Source organism: Lycorma delicatula, chromosome 1 (assembly GCF_047948215.1).
Source record: "Lycorma delicatula isolate Av1 chromosome 1, ASM4794821v1, whole genome shotgun sequence".
Lineage (NCBI taxonomy): Eukaryota > Metazoa > Arthropoda > Insecta > Hemiptera > Fulgoridae > Lycorma > Lycorma delicatula.
In genome coordinates this window covers 2065266-2079176 of record NC_134455.1, presented here as the reverse complement: position 1 = coordinate 2079176, position 13911 = coordinate 2065266, and the positions used below count along the sequence as shown (strand labels likewise).

Below are 13911 nucleotides of genomic sequence, written 5' to 3'. Positions count from 1 at the left end.
ACACATAAGATGTTCTTCAATATCTATCACTAATGAAGAGAGCAAATAAACTGGTAAAAAGTTTCAAAGCGCTGAATAAATTCTAACAACCCTGTTTCTAAACATATAGATAACAAATAGAAAAGAAATTATTTTGTGCTAATCTGTTCTAGTCAATACTCCTTTTTAATCCTACAGCGTTAATTATTTGTCATATATCTCTCATAATGAAAAAAAAGAATTTCATGACATATTCTACAAGAGAAAATTAAGAAAAAACCATAATGAAAAAGGTCTGTTTTGTTTTCAATAAAAATCAAATTTCTTAAATTCTTCTTCCTGTTTGGGTTACAATAATAGTTACATAGATTTTCTAAGAATTAAATTTTCTACAAATAAAAAATTGTGTTTTTTTTTTCACATCAATTCTTGATGTTTTACAAAAAAAATTAAACTTAAAATTTTAGGACCAGTTTTATTAAATTTTTCAAGTAAAACCTTATGAAACTATCTCATTTACTCATTAATTTACATTCCAACATTTCAGTAAAGCTTCAATTTACCCTTGGATCAAAAAGCAGTGCAAAAGATTTTGCAAGCTGTAATGAAAATAAAGCGTTTCCAGATCGACATTTATATGATCTTTTTCTTAATTTTCATTTGCAGAAAGTGTTGTGAAGTTCTTCCCATTTTTTCACAAGATGTATCTGTATATTCTAATCTTTATCTTCTTTTACCTTAATTGTATACTACTTTCTTCTATGATCAAATTCACTAATCCTAAATATCTTAACTCACTTTGTACTCTTTTAAGATTCTATGACAAAATATCTTTTCGTTTCATCTTAAAAATTTTTTTTATTTTTTCTGCTCTTAATTCATCTCCTGCAACATCACACTTCAAAGGATCCACTATTTACTTGTAAATAAGAAACTAACCATAAAAGGTGAAAAAAGATGTGTTTTGTTTTTTCTAATTTATTCTTTTGTTTTTCTAGCTGACATATTGACTGCCATTAGAATACTATATTACATATAATTTTTTGAAAAATTCTTTCTAATTCTTAAATCCTCATTCGATACAAGAATATTATTTTCTAAATAAAAGTTTTCTTGGGTTAAGCAAGTCTGCTTTTGATATCTTTTAAATGTTTTTTTTTTACTCAAAACTTACTTTTTTTTACCAAAATGAATTTCTCTAGCAATGAATCAATACCTTTGAGTAATTCTTTTAAAAACTTGCACACCAACAAACCTTAAAATTGTATCTTTTGTACCCGCTTTCAAAAGTTTCTTTTAGTTACTTTATTGCTTCATTCACATGCAAACTGATAAGAAACGAGGAAAGCAGATATACTACATCCTTGTCTCACTCCTTTTGATACTGCAGCTTGAGTTTCCATATTTTCTGTTCTTACTTCAGCTTGAACAAATTATAATTAACTTTCCTTTTTCTTATTTCAATCATATTTTCCTAAAAATTTTATTTCATTTTACATTAATAAATGCCTATTTAAATTCTACTAATACCATGAATTTAAGTTTTTTTAAATTTGCCTTCTTAAAATTTTTGGAGTAAAATTGATTTTCTGAAAATGATTTGATCTTCATTTAGTATCCCTACTAAATTTTATTATTCTAGTTAAGATATGAAGGTGTGAAAAGCTAAATTTTTAGTGTGGTAATTTTCCTATATATTATTGTTTTCAATGGTACGAAAAAATTAGCGCTTTAGGAAATCACAAGTATTTCAACCTCATAAATTATGCATACTAATGGAAATAATTCAACTGGAGTCCTACTTCTCCAGGTAGCAAAATAATTCAAAAAGTATTTCATTAATTTCTACAGTTTTGTTTAAATTTTTCAGAGCTTTGTCAAAAAATTCAGATTTCAGTAGAGTTTCTGTTGAAATTATCAATCTCTTTTAGCTTTGTTGTCACTTAATAAAATAACTTTAACCCTCCATAATTACTTAATCCTATGAATTGCTACTGTTTCCAGTGCAGCAGTCTATCTGAAGTTTCTTCTCCTGCCTTTTGCAAATGGCTTTTTCAAATTCACCCTTTAGTTTTCTAATAAATCTGCTTTTGTAGTTACTATATGTTCAAAGTTTAATTTCATATTACAATTCTCTTTTAGTCAAATTCAACCTAAAAAAAACCTTAAAAATTTCAACCTACATCGCATCATTACTAAATTGTAGTCACATTCAAAAATCTGTCCTTAGATATTTTTAATAGTCCATAATTTGGGTTAAAAATCTGTGCCTAATTACTTTACAGCCTATCTGATGACACATTTCTCTACACATCTCCTGATCTCACCGATGTATAAGAATGGACCAGAAGGTAATGAGGCTGATTTTCACAGGAAAATTTAGAGGGCCCAAATTGGAAGTTCTGCATGCATACAAGTACCTAGATGTGTTGTCTACTTCCCATGTCAATGGGAACTAGATAACAATGACAATCAACTTGTCAAGTTGACTGCTGAAGTCAATGAATGTCAGTGAACGTTCAGTAGGTGGGTAATCACCTACCATGGAAAAAATATTTATCAACATTACATAATTCAGTTCTGTATCTGTTTCAAAAAAAAAAAAATCAGCTTCCAAAACGAACAAAATGTTTAAAGAAATATTCAATGATGAGTATGTATCACATGTAAGATATTTTTAAAATTTTTGGCTGGATTTGAGCAAGTTGACCAAGTACACTGATTAACAAATCACAAAACACAGCAAATGTCATTATTTGTGAAGATCCTTGTATTGTGAGCAGCAGCTGGGGGAACTGGTAGACATCTAAAATGCAGTACACACAAAATATTCTCGGATGCATATGAAATGAAATGTGTATCATTGGGTTTCACAGCTCTTAATGCCTGACCAAATAAAGTACTGCACATTCATCTGCAAATTGTTGGCTCAGTACAAGAAAGAAAGGAACACCAGCATGTTCCTTTCTTCTTTGATGAGTCTTGGATGGTCCATTATGAGGTGAAATAACAAAGCTCCCAATGAAAGTCAACTTCTTCACCACTTCCAAAAAAAGCAAAAGCTGCATGCAGGTGAGGTAAAGTCATGATGATCATTTTTTTTTTATCATGAAGTCCCTCGAAATGTTCTTGGCGATTTTGCAATGGCAAAATTTTATGGAGCAATGATGCCAACATCAAATTCTATTTCCAGTTAAAGAAAACAGCGGCAGAAACAGTTTTAATGCTTCTGGAAGCTTATGGGAATGAAGTCCTAAGCCAGAGAAGAACTTACAAGTGGTTTACCTGGTTCAGAAGTGGCCAAATGTTACTTGAAGATGATTGTTCGGGTCGTCCGTCAATGTCCAGAACAGAAAAAATTATATCATGTTTTATTGTGGCAGAACAGTCAATGAATTGGAAGAAATAACTAAATTTCCTGGAATTCATGCTAACAAATCCTAACTGAAGATTTGAATATGCGTGTCATGGCAAAGTTTGTCCTGCGACTGCTTTCCAATGATCAAAGGGAGAATCGTTTGAGAGTGTGCCAGGAATTTGAAAGAACAGGTACAAACTGACCCAGATATTTTGTCAAGTCATAACAGGGGATGAATCTTGATATTATGGCTATGACCCTGAAATAAAAAACACCAGTCCAGCCAGTGGAAGATAGTTTCATTGCCCAGACCAATGAAAGTACGGCAATGAAATCAAATATGATGTCCTTGATGTTGTTCATTTGATGTTTTTTCAACATCAAATGAATCATTCACATTGAATTCTTTCCTCAGGACATCACAGTGAATCACATTACTATTTGCAAGTGCTGAAGCAATTGTGTGAGGCAGTGAGAAAAAACGACCTGCTGAATTGTGGTGATTGAGGAACTGGCTGTTTCATTATGACAACATGCCTGCCCACACAGCATTCAAATTCATGATAATGGTTTGTCATCTGATGTAAACCTGAGAGTTCCTTGTCCCTGAGAGTTCTTATTTCCAGTGGAAAAGCCACTGGGACAAGTGCACATCATCTAATGGACAGTATTTTGAAGGCCATTTACGGTTTAAAGATTTTATCTCAAATAAAAATAATTTAAATAATAGTCTAAGAACCAGCAGCTGATTTTTACAGGTATCTGTTTCTTTAATGAAACTTGATTTAAATAAATGATTAATGATTAATATATTACTGCCAGACTGCCTAGCAAAAATTAGCCGCAATTACCTTAAATTAAATATATTGTAATTAATTTATTTTAACGAATTACAACTATATTTTTTTAAGTGACTTAAACATCATTTGAAAGAAAATGAAGTGAAGAATGTAGTAAAAAAGAAATGGTTAACAGCTCTCAGTCAGCCGCAACCTTCAAGTTGCCAGGTGTAAACAGGCATGTTATTGTTAATTGTTTACGTTCGTGTTTTAAAAAAAAATTATGTACTTAATTGAAGTTTAATTTTTTCTGTGTACGATAGCACATGGTTGCCTGTAAAAAGAATAGTAATATTTATTACACAATAAGTAATGAAAACAGCAAAAAAGATGAGAAGTCTAAAATTGATTGTCAACGTCTTTATTCAAAATGAAGCAGCGCATGCATTCCTTCTTTCTCGTTCACACTCATGAAAACTGAAAGTAATTAGTTCAAATAATGGCAACCACTACTTATGGCCATTTTTTTACAGGCAACCATGTGTTATCATGTACAGAAAGAATTAAACTTCAATTTAGTATATAATCTTTTTGAAAAACATGATGAGCGTAAATAATTAACAATAACATAACTGTTTACACCTGGCAACTTGGAAGTTGTGGCTGACTGAGAGCTGGCAACCATTTTTTTTACAATCTTCAAATAATTTTCTTTCAAATGATGTTTAATTCACTTTAAAAAAATATATAGTTGCAATTTTTAAAATAAATAAATTAATTACATTATATTTAATTAAAGGCTAATTTTTGCTAGGCAACCTGGCAGTAATGTATTAAATTATCATTAATCATTCATTTAAATCGAGTTTCATTAAAAATACAGATACCTACAGAAATCAGCTGCTGGCTCTTGTATAATAAATAATTATTGTTTGTTTTTCTTGTTGTATCCTGTCAGCAAACTTATAATTTTCTTAACTTATAATTAATTTAACATAAACACCAAAAAAAAAATGGTGGTTTTTTTTTTGTGGCTTACAAGACTATTAAAAGAGTATGACAGGTTAAACCAATAAGTTGTAAAACCAGACCAAGAATAATAATCATTTTTGAATATTTTGTTTTAGCATGGGCTTATTCAGTTTGTTCATGAAAATACTTGCATACATCATATCAGAAGTCAGCAATAAGTAGCGTGAATATGTCTCTTAATTTTTAAGCACATCAAGAGGTCATGAGTAAATTGAATTGTAGGACAAAGTCGCTTTTGTGATCAACACTTGTTTTGTTGATACAAGGATAGTATTTTTGGTGTTTAAATACTCATCAAGTAATGATCTGAGTGCATAGTCTAATTTAAGTTAGATATGGTAAGAGATTTTGTGTGAAACCTTCAATGTTAGAGATCAGAGCGGGGATCATGCTTCTGCAAATTCGTTAATTTAATAGTTCAGGGTTGTAAGTTATGGTAGGTAGTTGTGGTTGGAAGAGGACATATAAAGACAATAGTAAATGTGGTGCAAATATACTGAAAGAAATGTCTGCCAAGGCATTCGCATCGATTGAATCCTGACAGTCGAAACTGATGACTACTGCGATGTGTCATCAGGTTTAGAGGGTCTAAAAGACAACCTCTGATAAAGCCCATCAGGGCTAAAAATGGAGTGGTTGGTAGGGTCACCACACCACCCACTCCGTCCCTGTGACAGGATTGTCACAAGGCTTCCCTTGTAGTGATCAGGATTACCAATAATTAAAGTCTTGGAATCAATACATATAAACAAAATTTACTAGCTTTCACTTGGGAAAAATATGAGCAATAAATAATAAGTATAGATTAACAACAGCGCTTAAACATTTTTCACACTTGAAACAATGCCAATGTTGCATCACAGTTCATTTAAGTTCACTATAACTTTCAGTGAAGTAGTGTCCTTCACAATGGAAGCCCCGCATCATTGCTATGACATACAGTATGGAGATTGGCAGAATTGAAATACTGTGGTGGCATTGCTACCACAAATTACAAATTAAAAAAAAAACACATTTAATAAAACTAATTAAATAATTCATAAACAAAAATATTAAATGAAACAAACAAGAGATCTTGCTCAAAACATCAATCAAGCAAACAATCAGGTAAAATATTAAACACCGATTGGCAAATGGCTGTCTGTTTAATAAACAGCCCAAACTGGACAAATGGCTTTGATCTAAAACTAACCAAAATGTCTGCTGATACGTTTTAGGTCAATTGTTTTTCTAAATAATTATTAGCTTGATAAGTAGGTCTAAAAACAAACAAAACTTTACAGGATCAGGATGTCTGCCTGACCCCAAGCCAGAAAAAATGTCTGCTGATTGGATTTTTATGATTGGGTTTATGTATTGGGTTATGTATGATTGAGAAGAAAAGATTAGAAGCTTTTGAAATGCGGTGCTATAGGAGAATGTTAAAAATCAGATGGGTGGATAAAGTGACAAATGAAGAGGTATTGCGGCAAATAGATGAAGAAAGAAGCATTTGGAAAAATATAGTTAAAAGAAGAGTTATAGGCTTATAGGCCACATACTAAGGCATCCTGGAATAGTCACTTTAATATTGGAAGGACAGGTAGAAGGAAAAAATTGTGTAGGCAGGCCACGTTTGGAACATGTAAAACAAATTGTTAGGGATGTAGGATGTAGAGGGTATACTGAAATGAAACGATTAGCACTAGATAGGGAATCTTGGAGAGCTACATCAAACCAGTCAAATGACTGAAGACAAAAAAAAATGATTGGGTTATGTGAGTCAATAGTTTGTAAGAAAAAATCAAGTTATAAATTTAAAAAAAATCACAAATAGTAAGTTTACCATCTTATTATTAATAAAAGTAACCGCACAAGAGCATTTTTCTACTGACCTTTTCTGTCTGCAACTTGCTAAATGAAAAAATTTAACAGCCAAATTTTTTCTTCCAGCCAAATGTCAATTAGTTATAGAGTGCAGTAGCTCCAGAACTAATACAAATAAGTTTAAAAAAAAATTAAATTGAAATTTGTAGAATAAAATTTAGAAAATCTATAATTTTTATGCAATCCAAATAATTTAAATAATAATTACAAACACCTTATTATTAATTAATAGTTCACCTTAAAAACCAAACACCACATTTGACAAATGGTGTACAAATGTATCCACCAATCAATCACTCACTCTAAGGTCTGGTCGATTGAGATAGAACAGTCTCTTGTATTCATCCATCCAAACCTCAGCTAACCTCACTGTATTGATACCATGAGAATCTTTATCATTTGGAAATGAGTAGGGATGGAATGTCCTAAATATGTGACCCACACGAGAACAAGGGATTGTTTCCAAGGATCCACCGCACTGCCAAATCTAAAAAACATTTCAGAATAAATACCTTCATTACAAATATATTTATCTTTAAATGAAATTAAAACAAATACTTTTAACTAGTAATTAAATTATATTTTAGGTTAATCAGCAATTGTTAATATGCAAATTAATTTTGTTATATATATTTTTATTATCATATGTACCATTCTATGGAGGAAAACGACTGCCACTCTACAGCTTAATTCTTCATCAAAGCATTCGCTATATAACTTTACCACACAAGCAGTACCAGTATTTCATGTATAAAATTATGAGTTAATGTATGTTTATTACACAACAGCTAATGTTGTTGTTAACGTAAAACATACAACACACTATTATTAATGCTTATTTTTTGTTGTTTATTTGATTTTTAATTCAGATTCAGGTATATTAACGTTTTTGAGAAACATTGTTAGTAACTATAAAGAGTTTTCTAAAACTGTTTCCTTTTATGTTACTAATACAGAAAAGTATTTCTTGTTTTACATTAAAACACAGAAAAATGACAGCAATTTTGGATATATTTGCAATCATCTTGTGTGATAAATAAATTGATAACTAAATTTTATTGGCAAATTTATTTGCCAATAATAAAATACAAGCATAGTTTTATCTAATTAATAATGTTAAAAATTTAATTTTACAAGTAATAAATCATTTTAAGGGAAAACTTTTAATGTTGTTATACTATTAATAATAGTTTGCCGAAAAATTAAAATACTGTATTATGTTTTTAAATAATAAACACCTTCATAGGATAAATTAACCATGATGTAAATTTGTAAATAAAATAAATTCCATGTAATAAAATAAATTACAATTTTTATTACTATACATACACAAAGTTTTCTATCCATGCAAACTGTTTTTCTGTTTGTCAAATAACATAGAGGAAAGTTTATAGATCTGAATTAGGTTCACATGAAGAATAAATAATTCATTTTAAACCTACATACTTCACCAAATACATAATCTTACTTGTGATTACTTTATTTAGAAAATTCTGATATCAACTGATTTGTGTACCAACATTACATTTTAAGTTTACTGAAGTAAAACTAAGATATTGAACAATCTCTGGTGTTATAAGCTACATGTAATTTAAAAGAGGCTAGGATATAGTTGATGATGATATACTTTACACAGAGCATTCATAATTATTAACTGATAATGCATAAAAAAATCATTGAAATCATACATTTCAACTAAAAATTCATTGTTCAAGAAAGTATGAAAAACTAACATTTCAAATGGTTCATGTGATGGAGGTTCTGATACAAAAAAAATTAAAATGATTGGAATTTCAATAAAGATTGTTCCATTGTTTGAACATATACAAGAAAGAGAATGAATACTGATACGATATGTTAAAAAATGGTTTACTGGATATCAATTATGGGTTCATGGGTATGTTGTTGAGACCAAAGTTCAGTCATAATTGGTTTTATCAGGTCATTGACCTGATAAAGGCTGAAGCACATTGGTGCTTCAGCTTCACATTGACCTTGGCTTCATTCACATTTGCCTCCAATATTTTCTTCTTTGTGTCATTGCTAACCAATACTTTATACATGCGATTTCAAAGTCTTCTAGTAAACTCCACAATTAGTGTTTCTTGGTTGTTCCGGGTTTCCCTCTTCTTTTCACACAATTACTTCACAGAAAATCTGTTAGAGTAATCTATGAATGCAGTAGTCTAGATGCTGCATCCAGCCAATTTTCCTAGATTTGATAAAAATTTTATAATATCTTCAATCTGGAATATATCTTTAATTTCTTCATTAGACCTTATTCTCCAAAATCCTCCTTATAAAGCTTAAATCTAATTTTATATATTTTCCTTCAAAAACTTTACAGCAAACATCTGCTTCCTACATTCAAGGTTCAGATTTCACAAGCATATATTACATCGGGTTTAATTAAAGTTTTATGTAATTTAACTTAGGCAATATGGGAAATCATTTTGGATTTTCAGTTTCATTTTGCAAAATATCCAATTAGTCAACAGTAGTCTCTTCTTTACTTCATAAGAAATTCTATAATTCTCAGTAAGTTCAATTCAAAGTAAAAAACTTCTATCCTCAAATGTACGCTCCCTGATTTCTATGCTTTCTTATCATCTTCTTGCTCCAGATGGACTAATCCTCAAATATTTGGATTTCCTCTCTGAAATCTTCTAAAATGCTTCTAAAGCCTAAATTACACCAATTTCTTTGCACAGATGGAAAGGTGGACGCTTCTTGCAAAACATGCATGTTCTTGGATACATAGGTGGTTTCTTCTGGTTAATCGTTTTACTGATTTGTGGAGGACTAGATTTAAGAGCAAAGTTGAAAAAGGATCTAATATCTTCAATATAACTGTGGATTCTGGTCACTCTTATAAGTATGAGAATACAGTTTCCCTTATAGTTTGAGAATATCATCTGTATATCTTTATGAGCCTATTGATTTATTGAAATTTTCTAATTATTTAAAATCATGCTTTAGTTAAACTATCTTAGCTTTGTTGAAAGTTGATACAAAAGTGTAATCTATATAATATTCACAACATTTTTCCATTGTTTTGCTTAGTACAAATAACTGGTGAATGATTCCTCTTCTTATTTTAAAGACACACTGTACACCATTAATTTCTTCTGTAAAAGAGTTATACTCTTGGATAATATACATGGAAAAAACTTTTAAGCATCAATCCACAAATTAATTTCTCTGTACCTGTTATATTTTTTTTTACAATCTTTCTTCTAATGTACATTTGGAATTCATGATTTAATCATTTCTAGGTATTAAAAAACAGTTTTTCTGAATTATAGTAGGACTCTAATTATCTAATAAATTTACCTAATAAATCCAAATGAAACAAAGAACCTAACTTAATCATAGATTAATGTTACTTTTTTCATTTTTGGGTTATTCAGGTGACCCCAATGTACTATTATCAATTCATATCTGGTAGAGTCATTATTTCTTATTTCTGTACAGTGTCACACATAATTTTAGAGATATAGGACCCGCACCCTAGTTCATGGCTTGTTCTGCATCATTTCCTGTTTGACTAAAAAAAAGTGTTTGTTGACTAAAAAAAATTTCCCAGAAGCATCTTCAAATGATAACGGGTAGTAGCTAAAATTAAACAAGTCAAAGAATGAAAGAATATAAGAAAAAATGAAGTTGATTAAGAAATGATTAGAAATGGAACAGGAGAAGTAATGTTTTATACATTCAATGATGATGAAATTGTTATACACAAAATGGAAAACAAGCATGACAAAGAAAAGGTGGTCAAGAGCAATGAATATGAAGAACAGATCGATGATACACCCTAGCCAAGCTGTACCAAAAGGACATTCATACCTATGAAAGCACTGGTCTACTTTAAATTATGATGAGATGTTTTTTGATTACTTTTGCTTTCTTATGGAACTATTAATAAAAATGCTAACACATTTTTTTCTGGGGCGAAAAATGTTTTCACGTTATCACCCAGAATGAAAAATATCACAAATGATATTAAAACAAAAAAAATTTACAACTAGTATCATAGCTAACATATCAAAAAAACTTACTTAAAATTAATATCGCAGCAGGAATCTTAAAAATGAGATATACTTTATTTAAAAGTAACAACAAACATAAAAAATATGAAATTTAAATAAACATAAATAGAATTTAACAAATTCTGAAGGAGTGTAAAGACCCCCTTCTTGGATGATAAAAAGATGAAATAAGACAAAAAACAAAATAAGTCTGGTTAGCACTAGAATAAAATATACAACATGAATACAGGAAGTTAAATAAAAATTGATGGTTGGTTGAAGTCACATGGCAAATAATATTAAATTTTATAAAGTATATTGATACTTCTTAGGAATAACAATATCTGGCTAAAACCTTTTTATCATTTCCTAGGATACTGTGAATGTTTCTCAATAAACTAAATTTACACTGTAAGACTGCATAACTTATGCAATTCACAAGGATATGGTACACAATCAAGTAGTAGTCACATCATACACATAGTGTATTGAACTGATGGTTCAACTAAGCAACTGCATTATAGATTTTGTTGACAGTAGGATATAAATCTTCTAAAGCTTGCAGTGACAACACAAATTGCTGCAATAAGGATTTGGTGGTATTTTGGGTTAATGATTTCAAAGCCTACTTGATGGTGTACAGTTCAGCAGTAAAGGCACTTGTGATAGTGGGCAGATCGAACATAGAGGTTCTACCATTATCAACAAACGCATATCCAATGGTCATTCTGTTTTGACACATCTGTGTATACTACTGTATCTTTTATCATTTACTTCATATTTTATCGTTTAACTCTGCCCTTAATTTATTTTTTAACACAATAATAACTTTTATCAAATTAACTTTACTCTATGGTTTTAACAAGAATAAAATTCTTGGAATTTTAATTATTAGTCAAGTACAATTAGTGGTTCTTAAAAGAAGAAACAATACTTTCTTATTTACAATTTTTTAGGAATATTGTTTACTAGGCTGTCTTTGTTATCAGTTGAATATCAATGTTGTAATTTTAAATGATTATTCCACACCTCTGCAGCTTCAAACCAAACATTTTCTGAATTTTTATTACCTTCCCCATCTGAGAAGTAAAGCATCAATAATTATCATTCTGAAAAATTCTGCACATTTGATCTTTTATTAAAAAAATAAAGAAAGAAGATATCAGACTTCAAAATCACAAATAGGCTCTCTATAATTATGTTAAAGAGAGGGTATAAATATTAATACTGATGTCCCTTAATTTCACAATGAAATACTTGTGCAAAAATTGAAATTCTACCATCCTCAATGCTCAAATTCAAGCTGATTTTAAGGCATAAACATACAAGATAGGAAAATGATGTACATAACATACAGGGACTTTCATAACATATTCTACTTGTGAAAATAATGGGAAAAAATCCATCTAAACAAATGTCCTAAAATGCTTCATTTGTGAGTTACATAAAACAACAGAAATTCATAAATAATTTGCTGAAAGATAATAGGAGTTAATTTTTTATTATATATGGTAAGGTCAAAATTAAAATTTATGGGTTCGAATCTCCATGGAGGATATGAATAGGACTAGGTTGGGAAAATAGAAGGTATGTCAAAATTTTAAAAAATTGAGTAAAAACACCCATTGGTGCTGTATAATGTGGAGGGTATTCATACCGTTGTAAATAAGGGTTTGCAAGGACTGCTATAACAACCAGGTGATTTGATTGTCCTTTAAGACAGGCAGAGTAAGATGCTAGCAGGTGGGTGGTTCCATCTATCCCAAAGTGATGGCTCACCGTAATCAAAAAGTATGCTTGTGACAGTACTTGATCTAAAGGCACCTGTAGCAAGACAAAGGAAAGCATGATGTACAGCATACAGCACCTTATGCAAGGCACGGCACATTGATGAGTAGATGATGCAACCATAATCCAAATGGGACTGAAATAAACAATAATAAAAATGCAACATACATGATTGATCAGCTCCCCATTTGATGTTGTTAAGGACTTACAGCATATCTGGAATTTTGAAAAATTTTGTTTTTGATTGTTTTACACATCATCTTGTTCTCATGTTAAATCCACTAATTCTGAGTTGAGTTTATATTACTACCAGATCTAAATGTCTATAATCCAATGTTTCCAGTATGTGAGGAGGTCACTTCTCCCTAAATGAGTCATTAAAAAAGACCCATTTAATGGTTTAATGGGTCATTAAAAGTTTTTTTACTGTACTTTTTAAAAACTTATTTAGAAAAAACTCTAAAATTAACAGTAGTCCAAATTTTTACACAAAACAACATAGTAATGAATGTATGGCCAGCTAATGTGAAGTTTGGTAACACTCATGAGATTCCCTTAGTCAGGTGATAGATTTTGAGCTGACGGTTAATACAAATTTGATTGCATATTAAATTCAAACCTACATAACACTAAATAAAAAATTCAACAATTTAACTTTAAATATCAATTTAAAATTAAATTAGATCATCTAATAATTTAATTTTATCATCTCTTTTTTCTTCTTACCAAAAGAAGGAAAAAATTAAAGAATAGTAACATTTAAAAGAAAATACGATTAAATTTTCATCCAATAGTTCTATTTTTAGTTTCATAAAATAATTTCAATAGAATGGTCTTGAGATTATAAACAGTCATTTAAATATTTACTAAAGTAATTAGTACTTCTTTGTAATTAGTACTGATTTCATTTTGTATATTCTACATACATACATACCCTGAATGACATCTCCAAGTTTTCCCCTCCCCAAAGATCCATTTCTTTGTCGTAAGAACCAATCTCCCAGAAATACTGACGATCAATAGCAAAAAGTCCACCAGCCATTGTAGGAGTTCTAAAAAGAAAAATTATAATTTATATTTA

At 30.0% G+C, this 13911-nt stretch overlaps 1 protein-coding gene across 1 annotated transcript in view; it reads right to left on the bottom strand.

Annotated features, from left to right (window-relative positions):
* Pgant1 (Polypeptide N-Acetylgalactosaminyltransferase 1) overlaps positions 1 to 13911 on the bottom strand; it is a 116966-nt gene that overhangs the window by 37907 nt on the left and 65148 nt on the right. The window contains exons 6-7 of the mRNA XM_075356478.1: positions 13765 to 13882; positions 7316 to 7501 (exon numbers count right to left, since the gene is read on the bottom strand). Of these exons, the coding sequence (XP_075212593.1) occupies positions 7316 to 7501; positions 13765 to 13882 (304 nt within the window). The remainder of the gene's footprint in view (positions 1 to 7315; positions 7502 to 13764; positions 13883 to 13911) is intronic.